We start from the raw sequence: 17492 nt of genomic DNA, 5'->3' as shown, positions 1-17492 counted from the left end.
ATTTATTGCAATTTTAACTATACCAATTCAAGACTTACACATGTACTCACTGTCTTGTAGATGTCTAGATGAATGAAGAAATTGGTAAATCATGTATCAGAAACATGAATTTTAAGTAGCTTTCTTTGTAAGAATCATCCAAATTCTGTAATTTGTGATATACTCTAAAAAAGGCTACATATTTTTATTTTTGTAATTAAGTTGTTTTATGGATCTATATTATGAAATGAGTAATTATTCATTCCAATCTGTCTGCTCTTGGAAGGTAATCAACATTAAAAATCCAATAGATTCTATTGTATTTTAGTGTCATTTACAGAGTTATCTCCCTTAATTTTGAAATCTACAGTGCATTCTATATAATATTTATCTCCTGAGAACACAGGCCATATGAAAAACTGAATGTTAATTTCTGTTTACTATGGCAATTCAAACAAAATATCAAAAATAAAAATATGTAGGCTTTTCAACCATGTATCAAGTTTTGCATGATTCTTAGCTGGAGTACTACTTAACATTATTTGTACTTATGAATAATGTATACATTTTTTAGCAACAAAGATATTGACTTTGATGAGCGTAAGTTACAACAAATAGAAAATGTTGATACTGTTGACTATTACAATCCAATGTATGTTTATGGGAGACCTCCTCCAATGAAGGCAATCCGATTTGAACAGGAATGGGACGTGGGCCATAATCCATACCAACCCTACATTGCACAGAATACTGCTAAAGTGTATGATTCAGATTCATATTACTCAGCCTCTCCACGTGGTCGTCATGAGTGGTATGCTACTTCTGAATAGTAAAGCAGGATTAGTACAGTCAGGGTATTATCTGTTTTATGTATTTCAATGTGTACAACCTACATTTGTATACTTGATGATTACTTCCATATATCAACTGTGCAATGATATTTGGCATAGATTTTAGATATCTCTTATTCCTTTTTTATTATTTAATGCTGTTAATTTTCATTTATTTCAAATGCAATAAAATTATATTCACATTATAACTTGTGAACTCGTGTACCCTTGTGTGAAATATAACTATTACATGTATATCCTAAGTGTATATGATGAGTTTATAAACAACTGTGTATATCCTTATAGTTTGTCTTGTTTTAATCATTGTAACGATTGTTTTTGGAGACTTTGTCTTAAATAAGGACAATGAGAAAAGTTCCATCTTTTGCATTTTATATATTTTCTTCACTTGCACAACTTACGAAGGCATAGGACACATTTTTTTTATACTGTCAAGGGAGAAAAGTTTTGGCACAGAATAAAAAAACAATATTCATTAGTCTACACTAATGTAAAGTTAGATTCTTTCCTTTCTTCAGTTTTTTTTTTTAATTTAGATTTTACTTCAACAAAGTGTTAACTTTTTTTACCCTTGCCTGAAAAGAGGTTTAACTGTAACTTTTTTCTGTAACGGCTTTCTCAGCAACTTATATAAAAGTCATGATATTTTGACAAAGGCATTATATAGTTGGATGTAATTTTTTACTTGTGCTACAATCTACTGTATTTTTGTAACCAGATTTAACTATTTTGACTGTGTAGTTTTCATATAAAGTTTAAGTAACAGTTTTCTCTGAATTTGCAATTTTCTGTCACAATCACTTGATATTTTGACACAAGAGTTATATAGGTGTGGGCTGATTTTGGACTTATGCAATATGAACTTCTTATTTGCTGACTCAGCTGATATTTTGGCGATTTCAGTTTGGTGGAGGATAGCCTAATAGGCATTGGCTCACAAATTTAAAAAAAAATTATTACTACCACCATTGCACTTTTCTGCTTTGTTTGGTTAAACCAATTAAAATTACATCTGAAGTCTAAAAAGTGTAAATCCTTGAAAAGTATGAAAGTATATATCGTAAGTTTCACATTATGTTCTTTTATTGTTTTATCTGAAGTTATGACCAACTTGATTTGGTAGAATCATCTCTGATCATGTTGTACAAATTCAAGGCTTACAATGCCATAGACATCATGTTTTTATCCATAATAAGAACATAAGGCTGTGGTCTCAAGGTGAGCTTTGGTTTTTCTGTGAAGAGTGGATCTCATATGTGACATAATTCATGTTGCTTTTTTAGGGGGGTTTGAATGTTTACTACAGTCCTTGCATTGTAGTGATTGTTTCTTCTGTTTTTATTATAGCAATATATTTTGTGTTTACATATAAAGATACTTATACAATATACTTTTAGTGTTTTATACAAATGAACCATTAAAAGATAAAAATAGATTCGTTTTTTTCTGCGATCACTCACACTTGTTTTTGCTCTAGATCCAAGCTGTCTTTTTTAGAATTCACTTCCTTGATTGACTACATGGAGTAACATTTTCTATGTCATAAAAAAAACTTTAAATATAGGATTTTGAAAGCTTCACTTTCTACTGTAGGAGCATATGTTACTGCTGTCAGTTCAGGCATCATTTTTTTTTAAATATAATGAGAATGGATATGGTGAATATGTCAGGGAGACAACCCCACCAGAATGATAAATGTCGGCTTAAGGGAATCAATTGGCCTTCAATGAATTATGATGAAACCACTGGACGGGCTGCAGCAGCCTCCAAAACAACATTATACAACAAGTACTGTTGAATGGTTGCCCCTATATACTACAGCAACATAAATGTAAACTAAAAATAAAAACGAAACAAGACATACAAAGGCCAGAAATTCCAGACTTTGGACAGGTGCAAAAAATGTGGTGGGGTTAAAGTATTTTGGCATGATCACAACTCTCCCCCTTTAAAATCTGGTCACTGTGGAAAAAATATTACACAATTAAACACACCTAAAAATCAGTTCATGAAGGTCTGAGCTCCTTTTAAAATAGAAATTAAGAAACTGATTATAAGTTACACAATTGCAAAAATAAGGGACTACTAGTAGTTGACTGACTTGCCAGATCTAGACCATTTTAAATCTACTGAAAGTTTTGTCCTTATCGTATGTAATATCAATCCCAATTTTTCCATTCGGGGTTGATCATGATATGTCTTAAATTATACAAAAAGAATACAACCAATGTCATGCCCATGACTGCTTTGTGTGGTAGTTTCTATGTGAAGACCCTATTAACTAATCAATATTAATACAAAATAATGCTATCTTAAACGATTTCACAACAATAGTTTAACTATATCCCTTACGATTGTGTCTTTTGAAAGAGTCTATTCAACGGTTTTAGTAAACTTATTTGCTAAGTATTGAGCTTTCCGTGCTTTGTGAAGAATATTACCAACAAATATAGTATGGGAGATACCCACGTGTGTTATCCGTTTAAAGTACATAGTTTTAAATATTCATGAACTTCGGATTACATTTCATCAGAAGGCTAAAATACATGATAGGTTGTACTGTTAAATTGTCGGTCAAGCGTCCACCACTTATACAGGTGTTGTGAATGCACATTACTTCGAGTTTTTTTTATACATGTATTTTATAGTTTATGTCCAAAATAAAACAGCCGATATTTAAAAAAAGTAATACAAAATCATATGCTCAGGGAAATAAGTTCCAACTCTTTAAAGAAGAGAATGCTGTATAGCGTTCAGCTTGATAAGACTGCAGAGATTGAACTTTGAAAGCGATTTGGTTGGATTTAGATTCAACATTTATGCAGAATAAATTCTTACTCCGGATTTGCACAACATACAGGTTGCACACCAACAATTTAACTAATAGGCATTGGGAACGTACGTAAAAATAGTCCTAAGCAGAAATTACCTCTTGTTCTCATAGCGCTGTGAAAAAAAAGTTCTCCTCTTATTTCAAAAATCATTATTTAAACTGTTTCTGAAAGGAAAAAACATTGCACATTTCACAAGTGCAATTTCTTCTTGTACTGTAAAGCCTAATCTCCATAATGATTTCTATTTATACCCCTATAATTGTGAAACACTGGTATTTCCGATGCTGTTTATAGACCCTTTATCTCCGGTGATAAGTGCTGCACTGAGTCTGATAACCCCAAATGCCATTCTGAGGATTGCGAGTTGACACATATAGCCCTCTGCAGGTTAAAATTAAGTTACAGTCCAGAGAAGCCAAAAGTTATGGTTGACTTTCCATGAAAAGCTATTAGCTCAAAACAGTTTTCTACATCAACCAAAAGCGCAGATTTATCATGCAAACCCAGAAATATTAAATCTAGTTGCATGGGCTCGAAAACACTAAACTTTTAGATTCACAAAGAGATTATCTAGGTAAATTCATTCTCTGGTCACCAGAGGTCATGTAGCTTCCTGAATGGGGTTAAGAAAAGATTCTTCAAGAGTTAAGGGAATACAGTTTAAACCTTAAAAAGGCAGAGCTAAGTACTTCCCTTTGAAATCACATCTTTAAACGCTTTTATTACTGCATCATTTGCAATATATATGATTGGTATTTTTCGTATATTCTATTGTAGTGCATGCAAAAACCAAGACTGGGTTTACAACGTTTCTGTGCTTTCACAGTATTGTCTTGTAAGAGATTAAACTTCCTTAACAAGACAGACTAGAACATTTTGGAGCTAAACTTTTTGTCCATAACGAGACTTCATATGCAGAAATTTGGTTTCACAAGTTCCTTTGCACGACATTGAAACTTAAGTCTGTAAGAATCAGGCAACAGATAAGTTCTTCCATATCATTTTTATTGGAGTGAAAAGGGGTTTTAATCGAACATTGAAGATATTTCGAGTCAGAAAATGCAGTGATTTGTTGGTATTGCGTTTTATTCAATAGTTCTGATAATGCTTTTGTAAGAACCCCTGTAAATGATTGGGCAAATTTGACAACTTTGATAAAACGACACTTGGACCAACCTGGTCATGACAAGTGTATTGAAATGAGCGAAAATTTTATGAAAATTGATAAGGTAAAAGGGATGATGTTGTCTCAATGTTGAGTTGCTCATTTCAAAAATAAAATATTAAGAAACAGGGCTATCTTGAAAAGTATTTTGAAGATTACTTATTTGTGTGGAAAGCAGAACATTTCCCTATGTGGTCATACCGAGATAAAAGTAATTTAATTGCCCTTAACAAATCTAGGACAGAAAATGATAAGATTTTGTCTGCCCACCTACAAAGTAGTCCCACAAACGCTAGATATCTACCAAACCAGATACAGAATGAGTTAATTCATATTTGTGGCCAACAGTTACGATGAGTGTAATTCTGCAAACTGTTTTAGCATAATTTCAGATAAAATTATTGATGTTTCTACCGTCGAACAGGTTTCTTTATGCTTTCGTTATGTCGGTTCAATTAAAGGGGGTTGAGAAACAAAAAACAAAACAAAAAATCAGAAAACAAAACAAAAATAAGAAAACAAAAAGTAAGGAAAACGAGAAAAAAAGGGAAAAATCAAAGCTGGCTGTGATTCCTTAAACTTATACACCTTCCTCTTAACATTCAAAAAGTTTTAAAATGGATGGTCAAAGCTGTTACCTGAATAAAAAAAATGTTATTTGAATTTGGAAATTATGCTCAGCTTCTGGGGGGGGGGGCACGCCCCCAGACCTCCTGCTTACATATCTTTAATTTCCTGTTACGCCGCTGTAAAACGATTGTTGTGAAGACCTCAGTCTGGAAGCAACCAAAAGCCTAATTGTAAGTCTAGCGGTATAAAAAGTCTGCTTAGTCACGGCAAATTCTGGCATAATGTATGAGTTGTGATGTGAAATACGCAGGTGCTGAACGGATGTTGCCACAGATGAAAGGAGAGTTGACAATACCGAATGAAACGTCATCGCGTTTGTCGTATAGTTCGGTCCATAGTATTCCGTGACCATCAATCTCTTAACGTAGGTTAAAATATGAGGCTGACTTCAATATGTCTGCAATATACTTGATCTCAAGTTCTTTAAGGTATAGATGCGATTTATTAGAATCCCCGGTATATTTGGAAGACGATTTTAAATCTTTTTTTTTTTTTAAATGTGAGGTATTTCTACCGAGAACTGTATATTTGTATCTAGGTATAACTTTTTTTAGTAACAGCGATGTATGATGTTTTTGAGTCAGGACTTTAATTGAGTACATAATGAGTAGAAGTATAAAGAGTTGAAAAATCTTATACTTTAATGCTGCTGTATTCTGATAATAATCTTGAATTAAGGGTTTCCTGAAGATCTTCCGAAATTTACAGGATCCCTATGGAATTACGGGAGTAACAAGTGTCATGGTAGGACTGGAGACCCTCTTTGGCAGCTGTGAGTATAGAAGTTAAAAGTTTTGAAAGAGGTTTGTGGTATATTTTGCATATCCTGCTGTGCTGTTTGTATGGATTCTTGTGAAGTATAGGAATCCAGTACATAAACCATAATCAACGTCTTTGGTAGAAAGAGGATAGAACAGATTTATGGTTTTCCACTATATCTTTTCGGAGATTGTGGTAGCAGATCTGTATATGTCTCATTCCTGCTATCATTTTCTACATCTATTTCTGATAATAAACATTTGATGTTATTTTGTGTTTTGTCTGCTGGTACGACAACATATTTGTCATGTATAGTAGACAATGTTTTTGTTAAATCGGGGTCATTGACAACTGATGAAGTATTGACTCAATGACCTACTTAAAACTTTCATATGTTTCAAAATTAAATACCTCACAGCTTAACCCACTCTGACTGGGAATCAATGACTTCTTATTATCGTTTTATCCATTTTCTTGCGTAGTCCACCACGGAATCCATAAGAACTTTAAAGTTATAATTTCAATTTGTGGAGCATGTTTCACGGTACTTGGGACCTTTAGAAATGTTTTTGCAATAATAGACATCAATAAGATCACAAAAGAGAAACTTAAGGTGACTGTTAAACCCGAGGAAATCCAAGGCATTCATAGGATTCCAGGTAAGAACAGGGAACATCGTCCTGTGCTTGTAAAACTAATTAACTCTGAGGTCAAATACAGAGTAATGAAGGAAAAGAAGAACCTTTCCCCTGAATGCACATTCAAGTTAGTAGATGATGTGACGAAACACAAAATGGACTTGATCAGCAAACTTCATGTTTATGGGATAACGGATGCTGGTTAAAGGATAAAATTTGACATTTTTGATGATATCGCCAAGCGATTAGCACTCTTCATGAATCTGTCCTGAAAGTCATCAGTTATTGCCATGATATGCTTTTGTAATATATATACTTGATAACATATACGATTTCTAATTATCAAAAAGTATATTTCTGTTTTTTTGTTTTTATTTATTGTGTGTGTGTGTGTGTGTGTGTGTGTGTGTGAATTTGGTCGATCCATTATATGTATCCTTATTTTTTGTAATTTAATTAGTCCCCACCAACTTCCACGTATTTTTGTCCTTAAGTATTTGAGTTACCTCCCCTTAAGTACTATGAGTTTTGAATCATTATCTTCTGTCTACTAAGGATTTTTCAAAATGTTATTTAGTATAATGAATATATTTTCTCTATATTTGTGAAACGTTAAAGGCACATATTCTTTCACATTGACGAAAATAACATTTTGGTCTTATTTTATATTTTTAGTTATATTTATTGCAATCAAATCAAAAGAGATACTGTTAGTTAATTTAGGAATAAACGTTTTTATAATAAAAAAAAAACAAAAAACCAAAAAAAAAAAAAAGAAAACGAGTAATCTATTGATTATTGGATTGATTCAAAATATGAATACTTTATCAAGCACTTTAAGGTTCTTTGATGTCCCCCCTCAGAACTTTATTTAATTTATCTTGAATTACCCCCCTTTACCCTTGACATTTTCTCGCCGAAAAAAATATTCAATATAAAATGATTTGAAAATTTTCTGTGTAATTTCAATTTATATGATCGTGTCCCATCTTGCAAAATGTGAGTGTAAGTTATGTATGTATGTATGTATGTTATTTTTATTTTTCATTTACTGTACTTTTACTTGAATACATTTTATTTAGACTTGTCCGGTATATATAGGTTACAGACCACCAATTCAACCAATGAGCATTTGGAACGTACGCAAAAATAGTCCTACGCAGAAATTACCCCCTGTTCCTCATAGTGCTGTGAAAAAAGTTCTCATTTTATTTTAAAAATTTAAACAGTTTCTGAAAGGAAAACTATTTCTGTATATTATATAGGTGCATTTTGCTTCTTGTAATGTGAAGCCTAATCTCCATAATGATTTTTAAATATACCCCTATCTTGTGAAAACACTGGGATTTCCCATGCTATTTATAGATCCATCACTTCCAGTGACCAGTACTGCACTGCAAGTCTGCTAACCCAACATGCCATTCTTAGGATTGTGAGCTGACATGTGTAGAATCATGCTGATATATAGTCCTCTGCAGGTTAAAGTTAAGGTAAAGTCCAGAGAAGCCATTGAATATAGTGAAAATAGCATAGAAGCCTATGGAAAGTGGAATTAGTGGTTTCTAGCCTATAAAGTTTACAAATCATATTACATGATGGATAATGATGTATGTATTTTATCTTTAAATGTTAGGGGTCTTGCATCAAACACAAAAAAAAAGATTAGATGTGTTTAATTGGGCTAAATTAAAAAAAAAAACATCCATTGTTTGTTTTCAAGAAACCCACAGTACCACACAAGTGGAAAAAAGATGGCAAGATGATTGGGGTCATCAATGTTTCTTTAGTCATGGCAATAGTACACGTGCTGGAGTATATGTCATGATTTCACCAAAATTACAATATACTATTCATGATTCTATTACAGACTCTAATGGGAGATATGTTATATTAGATATCACACTTTATGACCAGCGTGTAACATTTGTTTGTGTATATGGTCATAATTCTGATGAGCCATATTTTTTGATAAGATTTTGCAGATTGTATGCAGGTTGAAAAATTCAACCTTTGTGTTTTGTGGTGATTGGAATTTGGTACCAGAAAGGTATCAAGATACCTTCAATGTACTGCATGACAGAAACCCTATAAGCTCATGAGAAAATGGACGTCAAAAATTTACTTGGACTGTTGGACCCATGGCGTATATGTTATCCTGACGAGAAAAAAATTACATGGCGTCAGCCAACTCCTCTAAAACAAATCAGAATTGATTATTTCCTTGTCTTTGAGGACATTTTTTCATTGATGAAATCAATGAAAATTTTTCCCGGATAGATCAGATCATTCGGCAATTACATTTAAATTTATGGCATCTCTATCCAAACGCGGTATGGGATACTGGAGGTTTAATGCTTTACTACTGGAAGATATCGAATATATTGAGATGGTGAAAACCATAATAAAGAATACCATATTTGAATATTGTATTGATGGGGACATGAATGATTACCTTGATGTTGAATTATCTATTAATGATCAGCTATTTTTTTTAATTACTTAAGATAAGAATCAGGAGTGAAACCATTAACTATGGTATTTAGATGTCAAAACAAGACAAAGAAACTTTCAGTAAGTTAGAGGCTGACATAGAATCATTAGAAAATGTCATTTGTCATAGTCCAGAAGATGATTTGATATTGTCCTTAAATAAAAGCAAAAGACAACACTTGATTAATGGCCTTATTTTCCGCTCTCGAGCTAACTGGCATGAGAATGGTGAGAAGTGTAGTGAATATTTCTGTAAATTGGAAAAGAATCATACATTCATAAAACCATGGCTGAGAGGTAATAGATGACGATGGTAATCATACATCAGACCAATCCAGCATATTAATTCAACACAAGAGGTTCTATGAAAGTCTGTATTGATCAAACACTGACAGTGCTTCAAATGATAATAGTTTTTTAACATGATAGTAGATTAAATGATGAAGAAAAATCTTCATGTGAAGGAGAACTCACTTTCAAGGAATGTGCTGAAGCTTTGAAACAGATGCAAAATGGAAAGAGCCCTGGCTCGGATGGTTTTACTGTAGATTTTTATGAATTTTTTGGGAAAAAAATTAGGAGCCTTCTTATTTAGATCTTTATCTTATGGGTACTCTTCAGGATGTTTTTCTAATTTTCAAGCATTATCACCTGTATTCCAAAAGAAGAAAAAGATAGGCGATACATTAAAAGCTGGAGGCCAATTAGTTTAATGAATACAGACAATAAGATTGCATCATCTGCTATTGCATTTAGGCTCAAAAGAGTTCTTTCTTCTATTATTAGTGACTCTCAGAAAGGTTTTATGCTTAATCGTTTATTAGTGAAAACGCTCGACTTCTCTATGACTTGATGCATTGTCTGGAGGAAAATAATGAGAAAGGCTTATTATTACTTGTTGACTATGAGAAGGCGTTTGATTCCATTGATTGGGAGTTTCTTTAATTTGCTTTACAGAATCTAAGAGCTGTGTGATAAACAATGGACACTTATCTTCGTTTTTCATTTTAGGTAGAGGCTGTCGCCAAGGTGATCCTTTGTCTCCCTATTTTTTTGTATTAGGAGTAGAATTACTTGCTATCAAGCTTTAAAATAACCCTCATTTTAAAGGGGTTGGCTTTAAAAGGGGTGAGCCTATTGTAAGTCAATGTGCAGACGATATGTTTTTTATTGGGAAAGAATCATCTCTTGGAGAAACACTGTCATGTTTTAGATACTTTCGTGGAGACTCTCGTTTGAAAATGAATAGTAGTAAAACCAAGGTACTGTGGGTTGGAAGTAAGAAATACTCGAATGATATTTGATGAGCAGCTTGATTGGTCAATTTCAAAATTTAGATATTTAGGTATTGACTTTTCATTTGATCAGACCTCTATGGCCAATTCAAATTTTAATAAAAAGTGCTGGGAATTTCTAGACTAATAAAAAGCTGGCACAAAGGAAGCTTACTCTTCAAGGAAAGATTGCTGTGGTTAAAAGTTTGGCCTTGCCTAAAATAATTCATTTATTAACTACTCTACCTGTATTAATCATAATTTTATAAATGATTTAGATAAACTGTTTTATTGTTTTATTTGGGATGGAAAAACAGAAAAAAATTAAGCGCAAAACACTTATAGCAGACATACCATATGGAGATTTGCGAATGGTTCATCTGCCATCTTTTATGACTTATCTAAAAGTGGGGTGGGTGAGAAGGATTTTCCTTCATGAAAATGGAGATTGGCAGCATTTATTGAATTTATCAGTTAAACATATTGGTGATTAACGAGTTTTTTCTCTTAATAAAGAAAAACTTCTTGAAGTTAAAGATCATATCAAAAACCCTTTTTGGAGGGATGTGATTTGTGAAGTTTTTCCAAACCAATTCTTAAACCTGATGATATTAAATAATGTTTATCAATTGATAATTTGAGCTATGTATCAGTAGAAAATATACCTTATTACATGTATGTATCAGTAGAAGATATACCTTATTACATGTATGTATCAGTAGAGGATATACCTTACTACATGTATGTATCAGTAGAAGAAATACCTCACTATATGTATGTATCAGTAGAAGATATACCTTACTACATGAGGTGGGAGAATACTAACATTAAATAATTTGCAACATAATAAATGCATCAAGAAACAATTTTCTTTCTTTCCAAGATATCAAAGAAAAGACAAATAGCCAGAACTTAAATATTTTTTTTCTTTTATTAGCTATATACCGTGTTAAAAATGTATTAGAAAAGTTAAAAATATCGATCTAGAAAACTTTATCCCATGTGATGATTTTTTTAGATGAAGTTGTTCATTGCAAGAATGTAAAATTTGTTTATACACTACTTATTAAATAGCAATGTTATCTCCCAAATGAAAAGTTTTATAAGTGGGAAAATGAACTTAATGTTGAAATCCCAGAATGGAACAAACTATTTGTACTCAATAGGAAGTGTTGTAGAAATGTTTATCTGAATAATATTCAATATAAATTTTTACACAGTGTTATTCATACAAATGCATTTTTGTACAAAATTCACATTAAAAAAGTGATGCATGTTCTTTTTGTAACAATGAAAAGGAAACAGTTGAACATTTATTTTTTGATTGTGCAATCACCTTTACTTTTTTGCAAAATGTTTATCACTGTCTGCAAAGATTTTTACAGGCTTGGTTTTGAAAAACAATGTTTTCCATTTGGGTCATCCCAAAGGACTTTTATTGAATCTTCTATCGACTGTTACAAAGAACTATATATTTAAAAGCAAACTTGAGGAGAGACTTCCAAACTTATTAGGTTTATTGCATAAAATTAGAAGCTTATATGATATTGAATTATATAAAGGCCAGAAAAATTTCAAGGAAGATAAAGTGAAACAATTGTGGGCCCCTGTTATTATTTTTTTACCATTATCTTTTCCAGTTATATTTATATATGAACAAGCCAAATGAACATCTTGTAATAGTTAATTCATTTAGTTGAATTTAAATGTGTACAGTGCAGTTGATTATTTATAAAGTTCTTGAATTGAATGAAAGATGAAAGTGAGGTGTGTGAATGTGATGGTGAGTATATATAATATTTTGTATAGTCTTTTTTGTATTAAATTTGATCTCTTGTGAAGACTCTCTTAGTCAGGTGGTGATATATGAGTCTTTGTAAAACCCTGACTATACTAAAGAGAAATACAAAATACAAAAAGAACAGTCAGGTGGTTTAGCCTTGAAGTCCTCAATCTCGAGTCCTGCAATAGCCTTTTATAATTGAAAATTTTAGGTGCAATGGGTGAAGTATAGGAATATGAAATAATCGGTATTCATTTTTCTTTGAAATATTGGGGAATTTTGTTTGTTTTTGTGATGGAGGATATTAATCAAATTAATTGCATCTATACCTTTGATGACAAATGGTAGTGACCTTGACCTTTAACACCAACTGGTTTAAAGAGTCTGTGGAAACCAATATCCAAAATGATGACCACAAGTCTGTATATTGATGAGGTAGGTTCAGAAACAGGACTGTCAAGACACTTGTTTTGTAAAGGGGATGTAGTAGAGTGAGAGTTATAGAATAGAGTTAGTTTGAATGTGATGGAGTCCAAGAGGTTTTTGTAAGAAAGGAAGAAGACCATCTACGGAGACATCATGCATTTTAGATGATACATAATAGCGACGATCATGACTCTTTATCTTAGATTTTGTCAAATAAATTCACCACATTTATCTTATTGTTATATTGGCTTGAAAGGTTTCATATACTTTTGATGTTGTCATTGCATCCGTAAGGTATTGCAGTACCTAGTCTGCATATCCAGTATTCCTCTCTTTCCTTGTGGTAGCTTTTACTTAGGATAGGACTGTTCGTTGGATGGTATATTTTTTTTTTAGAATGAGAACTTTCATAGAGAGAATTGCATGATTTGTAGGTATTTATCCTTTACGATGATTGCACATTCGCTTGTGATTCACCGACATATATAAGACCGCATACGTTACATTTTAATACGTAGATTAAGTTCGTCGATAAATTCTTTTGTAAAAGGTTTTGTTCGTGAGGGTTCTAGTGAAGAAAGAGTCGGTTATTAGAATGTTGCATGTTTTGCGATTTTTAAATCCAAATTTTGATACAGTACTATGCGATTCGTCATAGTTGTAATCAAATGCATCATTTAATGTGATAGTACATGGTTTGACTAGTTTGAAATAGTCAGAATTTTTGTACTAGAATAGATGATCAACAGACTGAACGTACGATTGGATACACTTTGTTGGAATTATCGGGGCACTATCCATACCAGATGCGAGCGTGCTAAGATTCCCATCTGGGAACACCAGCGTCTTACAAGACAACGATGTGCCCGGTCTGTTGTTTGGTCCGGATTTTTTTATTCATTCCTCTTATTTACACCATAAATTATATTATTCGGCTGATGACACCCTCGGGGACAGAATCCGCCAGCTGAGGTATCGAACCGATGGTGTAGAAGAGTAATCTAGGGAACTAAATTTCTAGCGGATATCAAAAGTATGTAATCCATGGACAAATACCAGACATGGAAAATAGACACACACAAAACAAAGAACATAAAATAACCAAAATAGTACATACAAAGTAATAAAAGTAAACGAGCAACTTGGACTACTAAAAACTGGGAGCATTGACCAGGTGCACCGGTAGGGTAGCGCCTACTTCTTATCTAGAAACACCCGTCGAATTGCTCATAAAAAGTCAAGTCCAGGGTAGACGAACAATGACACTTTGTAATCATCTTCACGTAAAATTATATTGTCAGATCGGTTGAGTTTTGACATGCATGTTTCGATTTTTCCCATTCTGCCTGATTCTTACACAGGAATTCTGAGGAAACTAAAATGTACAAAAAAAAATTGTTCTGTAGAGAATGAAATCATGCAATAAGCACATTTTTGTACATAAAAAAAATCAGATAAATGTGTCAAAGTGATAGCGGTCCCTTGACCTTTCAACCTGAAATGCTAGGTATGTCATTACATGTACAAAGAGGAAATCCATGCCTCTATTACGGATCTACCCATCAACAAGCCATCTTATCTGCCATTTTGTATGGTAAAGTGATTTCACATTCTTGTATAATTGACATTTTATGCTTTTCGGTGTTGATTCATTTGTTTTCAAAGGTTGTAAATACAAAATGAAATATAATCATTGGCTTCCTTAATGATTCAGTGTTTATTTTGGATCCGATTTCTAAATATGTTATTTCTACTGTTTAGTTCGCGTGCTTAGACGATTTGCAAAAACGCTCCCAATTTCACGCACTGAGTTTTACTACTTATAACTTAAGTAGCTGTCTTTGTAAGAATCATGCAAAATCTGAAAAATGGGATACATGTACATCCTAAAAAGGCTACATATTTTTATTTTTGTAATTAAGTTGCTTTATGGGTCTATACTATGAAATGTGTAATTGTTCATTCAAATCTGCCTGCTCTTAGGAGATAATCAACATTGAAAAAACAGTAGATTCTATTGTATTTGAGCGTCATTTACAGAGTTATCTCCCTTAATTTTGAAATCTACAGTGCATTCTATACACTTTTTATCTCCTAAGAGCACGGGTATATGAAAAACTGAATGTTAAAAAATAAAAATATGTAGACTTTTTACCCATGGAAAATATTTTGCATGATTCTTATCTGGAGTGCTATTTAACAACTGGTTAACTAACCCCTTCAAATAGAGTTTCAAGGTCATTACTGTTCGGATTTTTACAACATTTTAAAACAAATTATTAAACCTTTATACTCACCTTCTAGACATTTACCTTCAACAGTTTTCCAAAGCGCGTTTTATACATTTTAATGTATGGACATCTCTCTGCTCTATGCTGCATTAGAAAAAAAAACAAACACCTTTTCTTAAGCAAAGACAAAATGTATTCACTTTTATTCTATTCGAAAAAAGACATTAACGAAGATAATAACTTTAAAAAATAATGAACTAATAAGGTACACGTACGACTAATTGAACTGAATTTTATTCTTCCGGTTTCTTTAACAATCTGAAGATTCGTAGCACTAGCTTAACACACTCAAATAGAATGAACAATAATTTCCTTATTTCAATAAATCTGGAGGTATGTGAAGATAAATCCAGGCATCCAGTTGGTGAAAATATATCTTTGTCAATCATGTATATCTTTTTAAAATTTTAAGAGTAATCATATATATAATTGCTCACTTCAATCTACATTTAAAGAAACTTCAGCTTCTTTTTTTTTTAGAATTTCAAACTTACTTATGAAAAAGTATATACATATACATATACATCAAAATACTCTGGGAAATTTGTAAAGATTTTCATATATGCTCACAAGCTCAATACAAATATAGCAGCATTAATTTCAAAAGGTTTTCTAACTATTTTTTTATTTATCACCTAAGAAAACATAACTTCATATGCAATAAATGCACAGTTTTAAAAATAATTCAACAAATTATAAGCTATTTCAAGATGTATGGTGTCTCAGGTATCATGTAATTTGTACAAAAATGTGTTGAGTCTTCTTTTAAAGAATATTTTAAAGATTTTGAAGGTAGTGATGCATGCTCGTATTAAACTCAATTTGAAATTTATATATTAGAGACTATAACACCATTTCTTTGTAACCATCAACTAAAAATGGGCACACATAATAACAGATTAAGACGAAACTTTTCAGTTGAACATTGTGGTTAACTATGAAATAGTCTGTAACATATATATTTTTTTAATCTAACAAATGATTAACTTACAACCTTCATTCAGAATTTCCATCGACCAAAAAGTCCCTGTACCACCAGGATTGGGGATAGACAACTCCGTTCTGTAAAAACCAAATTGCTGCCTTAACAGCAACATATGATCGATATTGACTTGAACATATAGGTCATCACCTTAACAGCATGCCTGTTGGTAGTGAAAGCCAAAAGAAAACTACCAAAATGAAAAAGGTAGAATCACTATATCAATTACCAGGAGTGCATAAGAATGTGCACTATGTACGAAACAAATAAGATAGTACAGTAACATCAGAAATGAGAAGATACAATCTTCATGCATTAATAATAAGCCAGTGCAGATGGGTAAAATCTGGGAGAATAATAACAGAGTCAGGTGTAGCAGTGTTATACACTGTACGCGAAGACAATCAGCTTCATGGGCGAGTAAGCAACCATACTTAAAAAAATGTCAAGATAATATGCCTATCGAATAGAAACCGGTGAATACCAAAATAATTTTACCTAAATGTTTCCTTCCACTGGTTGTCAACCAAGGCTCACATGTAAAATATGCCCGGATTTTGTATGTCATTGTTCCTTCTCATAAATGGTTTGCCTTCCACTGACTCCCCGGCTATTCATCGCATCATTCAGAGCAAAATTACCGAGTGTAAAAGGTCCAGACACGGAAAGGGACTACACACTGCATCTAAAGGACCATTGCTGCTCCGAAATCTTCTGCAATTAAGCCTAGGATACTTTATCCTGGTTATCATTTAATATCGCAAGGAAGCACTGCAGGTGTCTTAGATTGTTAGGGAATAATCAGGGGAACCAAGAATCTAGCAGAAATCAGAAGAATATAATCCAGGTACAAAGACCAGACATGGAAAACAGACAGACACGACAAAGAACAAATAATAATTAAAATAATACATACAAAGTTTCAAAAGTAAATGCAACTCTGACTCAAATAAAAAACTGGGAGCATGGGTCAGGTACACCGGCAGGGTAAGCGTCCTCTGCTTTTCTAGAAACACCCGCGAAGTTGCTCATAAAAAGTCAAGCCCAAGGTAGACAAAAGAGGACAGGAAAACTGACACGTTGAACAAATCAGTTTTTATGGTGCAGATGGACACACCGTAACGATCCACAAGTTCATGATGACGACCATAAAACTTCTGTAGTGATGACTTCAATGTTATTAAGATTATAAATAATACCTTGGACCAACATAAGACAGGTCTTTCTCTTGAGACATCTTTGCTGAACAGGGCCATGGGTAAGAAGTAACTAAAAGTTGTTTTATTGTTTTGTTTTTAGTTTGTGTGCATACTTTGGCACAAAAGCAATAAATAAGTGTTAAGGTTACAGACCACCAATTCAACCAATGAGCATTTGGAACGTACGCAAA

General features: G+C 32.7%; 1 protein-coding gene across 3 annotated transcripts in view; it reads left to right on the top strand.

Annotated features, from left to right (window-relative positions):
• The window catches only part of LOC148619412 (uncharacterized), a 165968-nt gene extending 163703 nt beyond the window's left edge, over positions 1-2265 (top strand). For all 3 annotated transcript variants that reach the window (XM_088579273.1, XM_088579274.1, XM_088579272.1), the window contains one exon: positions 554-2265. In XM_088579273.1, the coding sequence (XP_088435399.1) occupies positions 554-809 (256 nt within the window). In that variant the 3' untranslated portion in view covers positions 810-2265. The remainder of the gene's footprint in view (positions 1-553) is intronic.
• The last annotated feature ends 15227 nt before the right edge of the window (positions 2266-17492 follow it).

The sequence above is a fragment of the Perna viridis genome, chromosome 4 (genome assembly GCF_037379345.1).
Source record: "Perna viridis isolate PV_CMFRI_1.1 ecotype Kerala chromosome 4, ASM3737934v1, whole genome shotgun sequence".
Taxonomy (NCBI): Eukaryota; Metazoa; Mollusca; class Bivalvia; order Mytilida; family Mytilidae; genus Perna; species Perna viridis.
Note: the sequence above shows the minus strand (reverse complement) of the source record. Positions and strands in the feature narration are given on the sequence as shown.